Raw genomic sequence first — 13,961 nt, 5'->3', positions numbered from 1 at the left:
TGCATATTAATTAGAATTGCATATTTGTGCTATTAGTCTTGCATATTTGTGCATGTTAGTCTTGCATATTTGTGCATATTAATTAGATAGTCTTGCATATTAATTCGTCTCGCATGTTTGTGCATTAGATATTTGTGCATATTAGTCTTGCACATTTGTGCATATTAGATAGTTTTGCATATTTGTGCACATTAGTTTTGTATATTAGTTTCGCATATTTGTGCATATTAGACAGTCTTGCATATTTGTGCATATTAATTAGATAGTCTTGCATATTAATTAGTCTTGCATATTTGTGCTATCAGATAGTCTTGCAAATTTGTGCATATTAATTAGATAGTCTTGCATATTTGTGCATAGTAATCAGATAATGGGATACTTCCTAATATGCTACTCAGAATGATGCACCTTCAAGAATCGAGAATGATTGCAACTACGAAATGAAAAATATTTAATCATTGCTATATAAAAATCACACACACATGCACACAATGCACTTTCAACCACTGATAGTATTGCTAAATCTTTAATGTGAGAAAAAGTACTGTAAATGTGAAACAAATTAATCAAAATAAACAAGACTACTTGGACAAATGCTGGTCACTGACAACACTCTTTTTTTTATCAATGAATGTCCAGTTCTCCAAAAATTATACAGCAAAAATGGCTATATTGTTAAAACGCAATATTGCCTTCATTAAACAATAAATTCAATCTGCTTCCTTTTTGGGATGAATTTTTACAGGTTATAAGAACAGTGTTTCCACACTCAAATATTAACAGATATGACAGCAGTTAGTCTGACAATGTTAAAAATCGGTTGTGATTACAAGTGAACATACAAATTTAACTGGATAGCATATCTCAAATAAAATGGCTAACAAAATTACACATAGTACAGTAACAACAAATTATATAACAATAATTTATAAAAGGTAATGAAATATGAACTATAGCTAACAAACCATCTTATTTAAAATATGCAGTGTCGCATACAAACGTTTGCTCAGTTACAGTTACTTGGTTCGACCAGTTTTGAGATTAACCAAATGAAAAGCAGCCCCAGTCTTTCTGGAGCATATCCACTTTTTTTTCCTCAATCGATTGATGTGAAGTATGGTTCACTCGCAGTATCAATCAAGTACATGTAATTCATATTTATTTGTTTATTGAATTGATTTCTGAACTATAAGACGACATCCAAACTGAATAGTCTAACAAAATCTGTTTCTTCATTTTAGTTGTTTCTGCACAGTACATCAGCTTCTTCTTATCCATGCTTGTATAACTATAGTTCGTTATTATAGTATATCAATGGAGAGACATTTATAATTATTTGAATATTTCGAGCCCTGTAGTTTAATGTCCAATACCACTTAGCAGTTAATCTGGTTATGTTAATTAGCTAATTTGCATACTAATTACAATGCAACTATTCTGCTCATATGTTTTTTATATACATTGTGGGGAAAGGGAAGGTTCGGCTCTTCTCAGTCACGGAAGTGAACACTGAAACAGTCACGTCATGTAAACTAGAACTCAATTTTGTTTATTCTTCAACAACAACGTAATACAGATGTTAACTCATTAACAACTGGAAAGCAACTGCACAAAACATACAATGTTGCCATAGATCGCGTCAAGTAACAATTTGTAGGGTGGGAGGCGTTCTCATTGCCAGATTACGAATGTGGTGTTTACACCGACGTTCGAAACAATATTGGCCAAATTAAAAACTGGGTGTGCTAGTTTCTCATAGTATTACATGCAAAAAATGAAATACGAAGAAAATATGGATATGAATAAAAGATCAATAATTCAAATGAATCTCCCCACATACATACTGTAATTAAGATATTAAAGCATTTCCTAGCATATGTTGATTAAAAGTGAAAATTATTACCTTAATCAAATCACAGCACTTATACTCGCAAAATTAGCCATAACTGAAAAAGATTTACTTAAATTTATTTGTGGCCAATTTAGCCCACTGAATTTGTGTTGTGAGGCTCATGCCTGAAATACATATCACTGGTACAAGATACATTCCAAATAAACACATATTTATTGCATCTAAGACATACAAGACGACACGAAATATTCCTTGATCACTGTATATTAGTATTTTTACAATATTTATTTCTTGATATACACAGACTGACCAATAATGTGAGATAAAGAAGCAGCATAATATTAAATAATAATATTAAGCTCAGATGTAAATAATCATAAATCTTTTTACAGGACCATTTTACCATCCACAATACTAACAGATCTGCCAAGTTTATATGATCGTTCGCAAGCTTCTGCCACCATGGAGCAGCGTACAGCTTCTTCACAGGACACCTCGCACTTGCTGGACACACCTGCAAATATAATTTGAAATGTTAAGATTGAGAAATTCGTCAGGTCCAAGTTTAAAGTCTGATAGTAGAATATGAATATGGCTTAATATATGGCATGGATTCAGGAATGTGGTAGTCTATATGTCAAGGTTACTATGACAGTCACTTGAGACTTAACCTTTCTTTTCTCGCCTAGACCATCAGAATAGAAATGGTCAAATGGCCAATTCCCATCAAATAGCCACTTCCCATTTTAATTTCAATCCAAGATGGCTGCCAAACTAGTTGACCGATCAAAATTCTGAACGTTAGGTACACCAGTTCTTATAGTTTCCATTGTGCCTGGGAAGTTTTAGAAGTCTATGAACAATGGTACTCTTGGGTGAAATAGCGGAAAAACAAGTTTAACAAAAACAAACAAGAAATTATTTTTTGGATTTATCAGCTACTGAAATTCTACTTGATCACAAAATTGAGCTGTTTTTACAGCAATTCCAGGCACTGATTTGACGCTGAAGTAGTGCTAGATGTTGATAACTTACTACAATAGGTTACACACTTTGTTTTCACATTTACATAAGTTGTAACTAGAAATATAAACATCGGCTGCAAATCAGAGGAATAATTGACAGATATTGCCCACAATGTTTTCTATTTTTGCTACAAAGTCAGGTACACCTAGACTTTGATGCGCGTCTGTCTTTCATTCACTTTTGGTCGGTCATCGTGTCGATTGCATGTCTACAAATCGGCATATGTCCAAGTTGTTTAAGCACCACAATGGAGAAGCAAAGAGTCAAATAACCAGTTGAAATGAGAACAAGAGTTGTCGATTTGTATTTTCGTGGACTGTCATTTGTTGAGATTGGAGATCGAAATGGTGTTTCAAAGCAGGCAGCTTATAATATCGTCAAACGGTTTGTTACCACCGAGAGTATCCTGCCAGGAAACTGAGAACGTTATAGACTATGTCGAATATTTTAAACCATTGCGACCGCGCATTTACGAACGGGAAATTCGACAAAAACTACTTGTGTATGGCGGCAACTCTCCCTCGACGTGTATTGCCAGTGATATTATTTGGTGGCACATCAACCTTTTGGTTCTCATCGTCGAGAACTAATAATCGAATAACACCCATTCTAATTATGTATTCAATTTCATTATTGATATACTTGATGAAGTCTCCAAAGGACATTTGTTGCAGGCAGCTTTCAGTTATATACATCGGCGTGATACGGATATTTCCATAGCAGGAATAATGCACTTTGATCAAGAATTCTGTCATGATCAGACGGTCAGCTGGTTCTGTAAAATAACGTTCTTTACAGTGCCACCACTTTATGCCCTCTCACTGAAATAACATGTGACGCAAATTGAAGTACGAAACTAAGTTGAGAGCCTCGATCGTTTATTGGAGGAGAAATTCAAAACTAATGTACCGCCACTTTTATGGGCGGAGCTTTCTTTCAGTGCGCTTCAAATTGCAGATATGCTGTCTGCATTATTTGTAACAACTTCTGCAAATTTGAAAACAAAGTGTGTAACCTATTGTAGTAAGTTAAGTTATCAACATCCAGCACTACTTCAGCGTCAAATCAGTGCCTGGAATTGCTGTAAGTTCTCAAAAGTGTCATACATCTTATAGTTTAACACTAATTTAGAACAAACCATGTCAGTGACAGAGAAAGAAACAAAAAAACACTCCTAGACAATTACCTATACTAACAGCTCTGTCTGTCAGCTCTGATGGCAACAAAGCTAAAAACAGGGATAACAGTAACTAATGAACTAGAAACACCTCGAACGTTGTCACTATGATTTGAATTATAGTTACCATGACAACTTACCGGTTACAGTGTCCAAGAAGTGTTCTAATTCTTGTTGGTAGGCTTGTGCATATCTTTCTTTGAATGACGGCAGAATAGGATGCGAGGATTCCCCGTCGGTTCCATGACTAGACATATCACAAAACTTGGAATTATGATTCTGTACCATTCCTTTGTTGCCGAACACCTAATAATAAATTAGAATTGATTTAACTAATATATTTTTAGTCGTAAAAAACAGATGCAATGTAACGAGAAGTATGGAGAATAATGCCCATATGAAAGACCCAGTTGAGTTACTATGTGTTGTTTTGGTACTTCCATCTTGAGGATGCTACTCAGCAAAAAATTTAGTACACAACATTGAAGAACAAAAAAAAACATAATTCATACAAATTTAAGGATCTTGTAACACCCCCCCCCTCCCGATAAAAAAACATTTTATGTGGGATTTAAGACTTTTCAAACAGCCAATGTATTTTCAGGTCCACAAAATGATGCAGCTCATCCGAGTTCTTTTTGCGTGTGTGTGTGGGGGGGGGGGTTTAAGTTAATGAAGTCTTCAACAGATTCTAACACCACTACAGTTAGTAGTGAAAATAATTGTTTTTTCATTAACAAGAATTAATAGAATTATTTTCGATTAAATTATTATTGATTTTTTGGGATGAAAATAGATACCTCAAGCCTTTGATCATATCCATACGCAGCGAATCTGCTCAAATCAATGGTGCCTATGGCTCCACTGGCAAACTTCATTGTAATGGCGACTGTGTCAATATCGTCCATATCTGCAATATCGGGATTGAATGCGTGGCCTTGAGTATAAACGGTAGTTGGTGTATCTCCCATTATCCAACATATAACATCTATGTCATGCACAGCGCAATCATGGAATATACCACCTGTAATATAATAATGATGTATTTTCAAAATAAACATGCAGTCCATGTTACTACAAAAATAATGAACGACAACGCCACAATGGAGGAGTTGATTCTACGCGAGATAGTATGCGCTGCACATGCGAACATACTATTGATTAACTCTAAATCTAATATGGCATTCTGGGTAGTTCAATATTACGATATTTCACCAGTTGGGCACTGGGTCCACATCAGACGTTTGAAATGGCCAAAAGATTGGTCCCCCCAAAAAATGCTGACCCCGAATTTTGCAATTTTTTTTTTTCAGCAATTAGTTGAAAGATTTTTTCCCTGCAAAAATAATACATATAACTTATGTGTACCAGTATTAATACTATCAACTTGTATCAATAATAAAAAAGACATGCATGGCACACTTCCTGTTAGTTATCAAACTTATGATATATAATTTTGTTTATAGTAATATAGCTCAAACATAAACATGTCAAAGATATTGATTCAGAAGCCGATGCTTGATTGATACTGAAATGATTGAAATTCAGTCGCCTTGTATATGATCGTCAAAGGAGTACTTGTCCATATTGAGAGATATTGCTGTGGAACAGCATTAATTAAAACAAAATAGCCACTAGTCGTCCATCTGTATATCTATAACATGATGTAGAATGAATATAAAAATTTTTTTAAGTCAAATCATTTCAGAGATACGACACTAGAACTGCATTCATTAAAACAAAATGGCTGCCAGTCACCCATTTTTCATCCGATCTGAAAAACAAAATGACATGCATTAAGGTCCCCTAATGTCCAACGTATGCACCAAGTTTCAACAAAATTCATCCATAAATGCTTTATTTTGATGACTTTTCAGCACAAAAACAGCCGCCATTCAGCCATCTTGAATCAGATCGTGAAATATGTATAATATTATGTATGATGTACGTGTTAAGTTTGAATGTAATCAGTCCAGGCATATCTAAGATATAGGTCGGGATGCACAGACGCACAGAGGTCAAACTATAATTTCCCGTTAATAAACTTCTACCAAACATCAATAGATTTTTCTAGAAATTACTCCAGACAGTTAATAATAGTTAGTCTCTACGTACCATTTGAGTACCATACAATTTGTATTGGAAGCCACACCCATTCTTTTTGAACAATTGAAAACCCAAATTTCACCATTTCTCATATGTGCAGATGCTCTAATAGAAGCCAAGTCCATTCTGATGCATTGTACCATTTTAAAAGAAGCCACAGCACAGCTTCTAGCTTTTAGATCACTCACTAAGAACACTTACCAGATAGTTTTAAAAATGATAATGGTGGTAATGGAGCATCGCGACTGATTGTCTTGATGTGTTGTATCTGTCCTACTACACCATTTCTGCTTTTTTGCTGGACCTGACGTACTCCTGGATCAAACCGTCTACAGACGAGAAAATTGCAAATTATTATCAAGCATGCTTAAAACTGTAGACAGCAACTTTAATATGTGATTTTCCATTCAACTACGAGATCTTGCGAGTTGTGTGAAAGACGTTTGCCTCAAAAATCAAACGATTTGATTTTGAGCTTGAATTTCTTTATTTCGTAGCTCACATCGAAAGGCCAATCTTTGACAGGGGAATATTGCGTTCAGATACCCTTACTTCATCGAAATTGACCATCATCAAATGTGTACAACACATTATTAAGCATGGAAATATCCATTAAAATACGTGTTTATTGAATTTCACACTATGTTTGTCGCCACTATGACACAATGACCTTTTTTGTCCTGTTTTTACATTTGATTTTATGCATAACACGGAATCTCACAGAGAATGGAAATACATACATATAGCATCAAAAATAATAGAATTTACCTTTCCGTAAAAAAACTATCAGTACTTGTTCAAACATTCAAATTTGTTCTTATTTGGGGTAAAAACTACATCACCAACATTACACGATGGCAATATAATCACGTCATTGAAAATAAATGTTTTTGTCGCCATTTTGGGAGATAAGCTCTCATCAAATTATTATATACCCTACACGTAGGCCTTTAAACTTGCGCAGACCAGCACAAAAATTAACAGTGCCACTACAGTTAGACATCTCACCTGTTGAATGCACACAGAAGGACTTTATTGTTCTTCTGTGCTTCCTCATAGCAGCTCTGTGTGCTAGCAATCGACTTACCAATCGGCTTCTCACAAAACACATGTTTACCTGAAAAAACGAAAGCAATCATTAGCATTTGAAATGTATGAATATACTAGTAGTTCTTAAAATATGAGAATTAGATGATCATTTTACAAATAAGTGATTATGGCTGATAACAGTGACCGTTAAAAAAACAGTTTGTAGATTAATAATTATTTAATGACGATCACAAAAACTAAACTTTACAATTGTTAATCTGACCCACCAGGAAATTGTCACTGATTTAAAATATTATGATTTTTTGGTGTACACTAAAAACACTGACAACGAAATCACGTGGTTTACAGGATTTTTTTTTTATTTACGGATACCCGGTATACATAAAAAAAATTAAACCTATTAGAGAGCTGTTAATATAATGACATTTTAAGATTATCCCCTGATATATCACTTGTTTATTGAGCTGGTTTACACAATGCAACACCGGACAAAAATGTTATTACTCTTCTTAGCTCCAAAATAAACATACAGTCATCATTACAAGTTTTATTCGGGCAGAATTCATACTGGTTCTGTTACATGATTTTTTTTTCTCGGTGTACTGGTTGAACATAGAGCAAACATTGGTATTTCGCAAATAATAAACATATTCCACCTCGCAGATTATAAGCGTGAAATGGTGTGTATCTACTGGTATATGAATGCTTTTAATTAATGTTTTTATCAATCAATAAAACTCATGAATCAAATTATTGATTGCCTCAATCACTCAAGAGTTCAATGACCTGACATTTACTATTAAAACCTTAGAAGTTGACCATTAAAAACTATGAAGGTAAATTTAAACAAATCTTGAAGATAAAAAATTTACAGCAAGGTGAAGAAAATAAATAACTACACACATTTGAAATAAAAATGTTACAACATAATTCTGAAATAAAAAGCTGCTGTAAACAAAGTGAAAAAAAAAAGAATTCATGAGTTTTTAATGGTCAACCTCGTAAAACTAAAATTCATTAACGCATATAGTATATCTTAGCATTTTGACGATTTAACAACGAACATATATTGGTGAAGACAAAATGTCATGATTGACACCGACTTATTCATTTTCACAAAATTAATAATTTCATTTATTTGCTGAATTACAAAAGTTTTCATTCAATTAACACTGTTCACAGTAACGATTAATTCCCAAGCAGACGTTAATTATGTTCTGTCCTGATGGGGGAAGACTATTATTTTGGTGCCACCCTCCATATCTTTTACATAAAATTCACTATTTTCTACATGTTTGTATAGGTCCTTGAAGTGGTTGACCTCGCTTTTATCCATCTCTATCACACACACCCCTCCCCAAATACCTGGTGTAAACACTATTTGTGAATTATTTGCAAGGATTTATTTCAGTTTATTCCGCTAACAGTTAAATGCGTTAAATTAAAACCCAGTGGATATTAAAATTTTACAATGAAGTGTATTGTCCCCTTTACAAACCAGTGAGAGTAAACCCAGTAAATATGCATGCAATATTTATTTTACTAAAATTAAGGTCTTTTTCTATTAAATATGAGCAAAATGTGATTTCTTTCTTTCAAAACAACTGTTGATTTAGAAATAAACTATTTTCTTAGAGCATAGGCCATTTTGGAACTTTTTCTATAAAAATGTTATTTCATGAAAACAATAACATGACACAGTCCCCGTCATTTTGTAATGTATTTTGGAGTGCATGTGTACTTATCTGTGTGTTGTACGTCTTGTGATACATGTACATCAAAGCAATCTCTCCATATGTACATTGTGTATAACATTTTAACTGCTCAATGAACACCTGAAACATTGTTTCATACAGGCTTGATATTATTGATGCTTGATTAGTTTAGACATGTTACTAATTAAACAAGAAAGCAATCAGGCAGCCATCTTGAATAAGATCATGAGACAAATGCATGTGCATATGTCAATTATCATGTCTGATGTAAGTGTAAAGTTTGAACTCCATTCATCCTGGCATGTCGGAAACATGAATCTGGAATTAGGCAGTCATTAAAACAAAATGGCCACCAGTCGGCCATTTTTAACCCGATCTGAAAAAATAAAATGACATGTGTTCAATATATGTAGCAAGTTTAAACTAAATCTGTCCATACAAGATTAAGATCCAGTTCCAGAATAACGAAAATGGCTGCTATTCGGCCATATTGCATGTGCGTATGACTGATAAAATGTCTGATGTACGTGTTAAAGTTTGAACTTGATCAGTGCATCTATGTTAGATACAAGTGGATGTGCATGCTATCAATCCATAAGTCCCTGTTTTCAGACTGCATCAAAACAGGAAATAATAATGGTATTTCTCGAAAGCACCCACAAGATTTCCTTACCATATGTATCTGAACAAAAGTTTGAGATATGAAAACACTTTTTTACCTTAAGAACCAATAGTATATAGCTAAAAAAAATAATCCCCATTTTCATGGGTGATTGACACCCTTTTTTTGTGTAAATAACCATAATTTATCAGCCATATGGTAAAAGTCTAGAAAATCTGGCAATAAGTTTTAATGGTAGCCATCTATTCGTATTGAATTTTCATCCTTTTACAGTACAGTGCCCTTTCTTCTAGCATTTAGTACCAAATAGAATTCTATGTAGTGTATGACCATTTTTGACATTCTCTAATGGGTTGTGGCACTGACATACGTGTATAGCAGTACTGAAGAGAGGGAGAGAGCAAAATTGCATGTTCAAACCCATGGCCAGGTACCACACTAATTGCTATGATACCATACTACACCTGCTTTTATTGAAGCCCGTATTATTGATTCATGCGTCCAAGTGGGTGTGCAGATAATAACTGCGTCAATACTGAAATTCAAGCAGAATATGTCATTAACGTGTTTCCCCCCCTCTCTGCCGGTGAATAAGATATTCCACTTTACCAGAGAATCTATAGCAAGAAACACCAATTTTTTTCTGATATTTCATGAACTACTTCACACAAAATAAACTAAAATCAAACTTAACCAAGCTTGATAAAGTTTGGCTGAAAATTACACCAAGAATGATTATTAACGCCACCAGACAAAAATCCACCATAAACATGTACCTCATCCTCCAGCAAAATTAAAAGGAAGGAATAAAAAAACATGGCCACCAAGGAAAACAACATTTGCAATTAGTATTTCTAGAAATGTAAGTAATACATCTGGTTTAGTTTCGAAAGATTTGTTGGTGTTCGAACACACTACTTAAAACAAATACGATAACTAAAAATAAATTGTTGAACAATTTTGAATTTTTTTTATTTTTAGGGACGTTTTTTTTTAAACTAAACCACAATGCATCATGGCATCATGTATGAATTTGTGATAAAATTATGGAATCGCTTGTCACCAAAGTTGGCCTTTCTTTGGCTTCAAATACATTCCAAGGAAAAATATATTTTAACTTCAAGCATAACCGCAAACAATTAGGTATGTCTCAATAATATTAAAACAGTGTTATCATTTATATTAAAAACTTCATGCTTATATATTCTGTATTGTGCTTACAGGGTTTGGAAAATATGCTGGCCCAATGACTCAGATGAATTAACCACAAGTATTAAACTCAGTTGATCCGAAGGATCAATCACAACACTCGCAAAATAATGCATTCCACTAGTCCTAGTGTACTATTCAAATATTTTGCTTGTCATTTCATTAAAATGGAATGATGTAACAGGTCAAAACAAAAAGTCCGAAGGACATTATTTGACAAGTTTTTGCTCCAATGTTAGGATTTCATGTCCTACTACTAGGTATGTTCTTCTTAATAGACGAATAAAAAAATGTTTTGGTTCCTATAACATGCTTTTCAAAAAATAAAGTAGGTTTTTTATTTTCATTTTTTTTTTTATATAGTTTTTCTTTATTAACAACTGCATTTTTTTTTGTTCTTGCAAACAAGAACTGTTTTGCAGATATAAATGTCATATAAAATCAGGTTTAAAGTTGTTTCGAAGTTTAGCAAAGTTCAAGTTCTTTGATTCATTCAAAGCATTGCATGATTTTACAACATTTTTTTTGAACATGACCAAAAAAGTCTAGGCTCGGCCAGTGTAAAGACAGGGTAGGTTGGGATTATAGGAACCACACAATTTTTTTTCTCTGCCTCATACTAGTAGACAAATTATCAATTTTGACATTGTTTCTACTGTGGCATTTAATGAAACTAAATCATACATACCTGTTATCCTGCAAGACAAGATTTATTTCATTACCATGTATCACTCTGGTATCATTCAACATATATTTCTGTACTACATTATTTGCTTTTTCCACGTCCTCTTCAATAATCCATTTCAGAGCCACTCTATAGCTTGCTATTAAGTTTTCAAAATGAATGAGACCAGCGCGACCAAGTCCAAATAAGGCTACATTGACTCTTCCGATAAACTGTGACATCTGAAACAAAGTTGACCAATAGTGTTTGTCACTATTAGAAGATTTTACTACAAACAGAATTTGATTACAAACAGCGCCACCTAGAGTCACATCTGAATCAGGTATTTAATGAATGTGATAATTGGGTTGAGCATGGTTGAGTGATGATGTGATAAGGGATAGCGATAAGAGAGGATGGCAGAAGTGAAAAAAAAATTGCAAGGAAAACAAATTCTGCAGCAATCAACAAAAAAGATATTTTACACAGTGGGAAAAAATAGAGTAAATCTATCATGGGAAATAGCAAATAATTAAATGAGGGAAAAATTTTGAAATTTTTTTCTGCCATTGCCCCCCCCCCAAGTTTATAATAATCCACCCTTGAACCTACCAACCAATCAACCATTAATATTTACCACTTTAAATCATTTCTGGTCTTCCCTTATATTAGGATGTCACACAGAATATTCAATCAACAATTCTACACTATAAACATGAAATTAGAAACTATTCAAGATGGTGATAAGTTTATGCAAATTTTTGTTTTTCCTTCACTTATTTTTTAGCTAAATTTTAGTCAGGATGCTCCTTTTATTTGTTCCCGCTTTTCTCTCCATCAAAATGTGTGCGTCTGTTTTCTGTAATTTTTTACCAAGCTATTTTTATCAAATTTTTGTGTGCAGATGCACTTATTTCAAATCCACCATCCCCCAGATTTGTTATTGGTCAATCCCTTAGGTCAACCTTTGAATGGAAGAGGATGATAAAATGGGAACATGTTAATATTTGCATACAATAGTTTTTAAAACACCATGAACAATGATTTCAATAATGTCACTCCTAAAATTCCAGTGATTGACAGCTTGCTCTTAAAGGGGTTGACCACTAAAAACAAATTACATCAACAAATAGCAAAACACTAAATGATGGTAAAACAAATTTTCTATGACATTTTTCATTTGTGATCGACCATATGGAAAGCCATTAAAAATTGATTTGTAGTTCTTGATAGTTAGTTTAAGATCTCCTTTTTCATCGAACACCCCCACCACCACAAATTTAAATGTCACACTTGTTACGTTTTTATGTTCTAAACCAATCCTGTATAATCAACTATCAATAAACTGTCTTGGTGATAGGTAAAATAAAAACAAACAAACATTGAACTGATAAAAGTTAACAACAAATACAAGGCCAAGTTTCAGACTGATCCAAAGTCCAGCATATGCAATGTCAGTGTGACCGCAGTTGGTGTTGTTTTCCTCGACCACGACGGAGTCTGAGGGTTTTTCAATGACTGTCAATCTACAAAACCCTAAAATAAATAACTCTTACTTAGATGAATTATGAATTAGTCAAGAACAATACAAACCTCGGATTAGGAACAGATGAATGAACCAAGTAGTCTCTGCTGCTGTTCAAATCACTCAACCCTGAACTGGGGATATATGCAAATGCAGGAATAGGGTAAATACCAGTGGTAAGGTACCTTCTGACCGCTAGCATTTGACTGATATTAATTATTCAAGATGTCATTGATTATTAATGAGTGGGTGTGTGTGTGTGTGTGTGTGTGAAAGTAAACGTGACCTGTTAAAGGCTGATTCGATACGATTGCAGAGATGGATACTTTAACTTTTATAAGTGCAACGGCGATACTTTCATCCATGTTTACTGAAAACAAGTCAATTTAAATGTCCAATAAATATAAGTGGTCTTTCAAAATCTCCGTGACCTCAGAAGTGAAAGGTCACGTGCATTAACATAGATAATATATGATGTATACAGCTGCACTTTGATTCGTTGTCAATGCCAGCCAACATCTTTTAATTAGCATAATCACCGGAGTGATTCCGCTCCTGTTTTTACTCCAACGCAGGGGGTCGCCTGCAGATGCGTCCAGTCGGGATTTCTTTCGCAGTCATGCCAGTTTTCGTGATCGCGTTACAAAGGCTAAATTGACAAATAATTTTTATTTTTGGAAGTCCTGACTTTGCCAGTCTAGTAGAAAAGTTGCGGCATGTCATTATCTACTGCTACTACCTAAAGACATTGTCTGCACAAGCCTAAACGTTGAACCTATTGTACTTAAATACGAATACAATCCAGAGATTAGCTGTTTAATATTCCATTCAGTAATTGCCAAGTTAGTCACTGTGAAACGATTTATTTTGACCGACATTAAATTTCACTGTTGTGATCATATTCACTGTGTTTCAATTTCATGAATTTGTCGAGGAAACTGAGTTCTATTGTTATTTGAATTGTTCAGATTTAATTTAGCAGATTTCCCTTAACAGCGAAATGAAAGTGTATAAT

At 33.9% G+C, this 13,961-nt stretch overlaps 1 protein-coding gene across 1 annotated transcript; it reads right to left on the bottom strand.

Annotated features, from left to right (window-relative positions):
* Window positions 1–2,141: 2,141 nt before the first annotated feature.
* On the bottom strand, window positions 2,142–13,095 carry LOC146734066 (uncharacterized). Its single transcript, XM_085490557.1, has 8 exons — window positions 13,015–13,095; window positions 11,446–11,663; window positions 10,013–10,083; window positions 7,170–7,278; window positions 6,363–6,490; window positions 4,856–5,079; window positions 4,196–4,361; window positions 2,142–2,366 (listed from the first exon to the last, which is right to left on the bottom strand). Exons 2-8 carry the CDS (start codon window positions 11,661–11,663, stop codon window positions 2,239–2,241), a joined length of 1,044 nt encoding a protein of 347 aa, XP_085346683.1. The 5' UTR covers window positions 13,015–13,095; the 3' UTR covers window positions 2,142–2,238.
* Between the last annotated feature and the right edge of the window lie 866 nt (window positions 13,096–13,961).

The sequence above is a fragment of the Saccoglossus kowalevskii genome, chromosome 15 (assembly GCF_978046115.1).
Source record: "Saccoglossus kowalevskii chromosome 15, keSacKowa6.1, whole genome shotgun sequence".
NCBI lineage: Eukaryota > Metazoa > Hemichordata > Enteropneusta > Harrimaniidae > Saccoglossus > Saccoglossus kowalevskii.
The sequence above is the reverse complement of the archived record's forward strand: the minus strand, read 5'-3'. Positions and strand labels throughout refer to the sequence as shown.

Excerpts from the sequence above, each read along its gene's own strand:
- LOC146734066 (XM_085490557.1), bottom strand. The coding sequence starts at position 11,663 with ATGTCACAGTTTATCGGAAGAGTCAATGTAGCCTTATTTGGACTTGGT. Across the intron at positions 5,080-6,362 it reads ATCATTTTTAAAACTATCTG|GTGGTATATTCCATGATTGC; the intron begins GTAAGTGTTCTT and ends ATTATATTACAG. Across the intron at positions 4,362-4,855 it reads GATATGATCAAAGGCTTGAG|GTGTTCGGCAACAAAGGAAT; the intron begins GTATCTATTTTC and ends ATTTATTATTAG.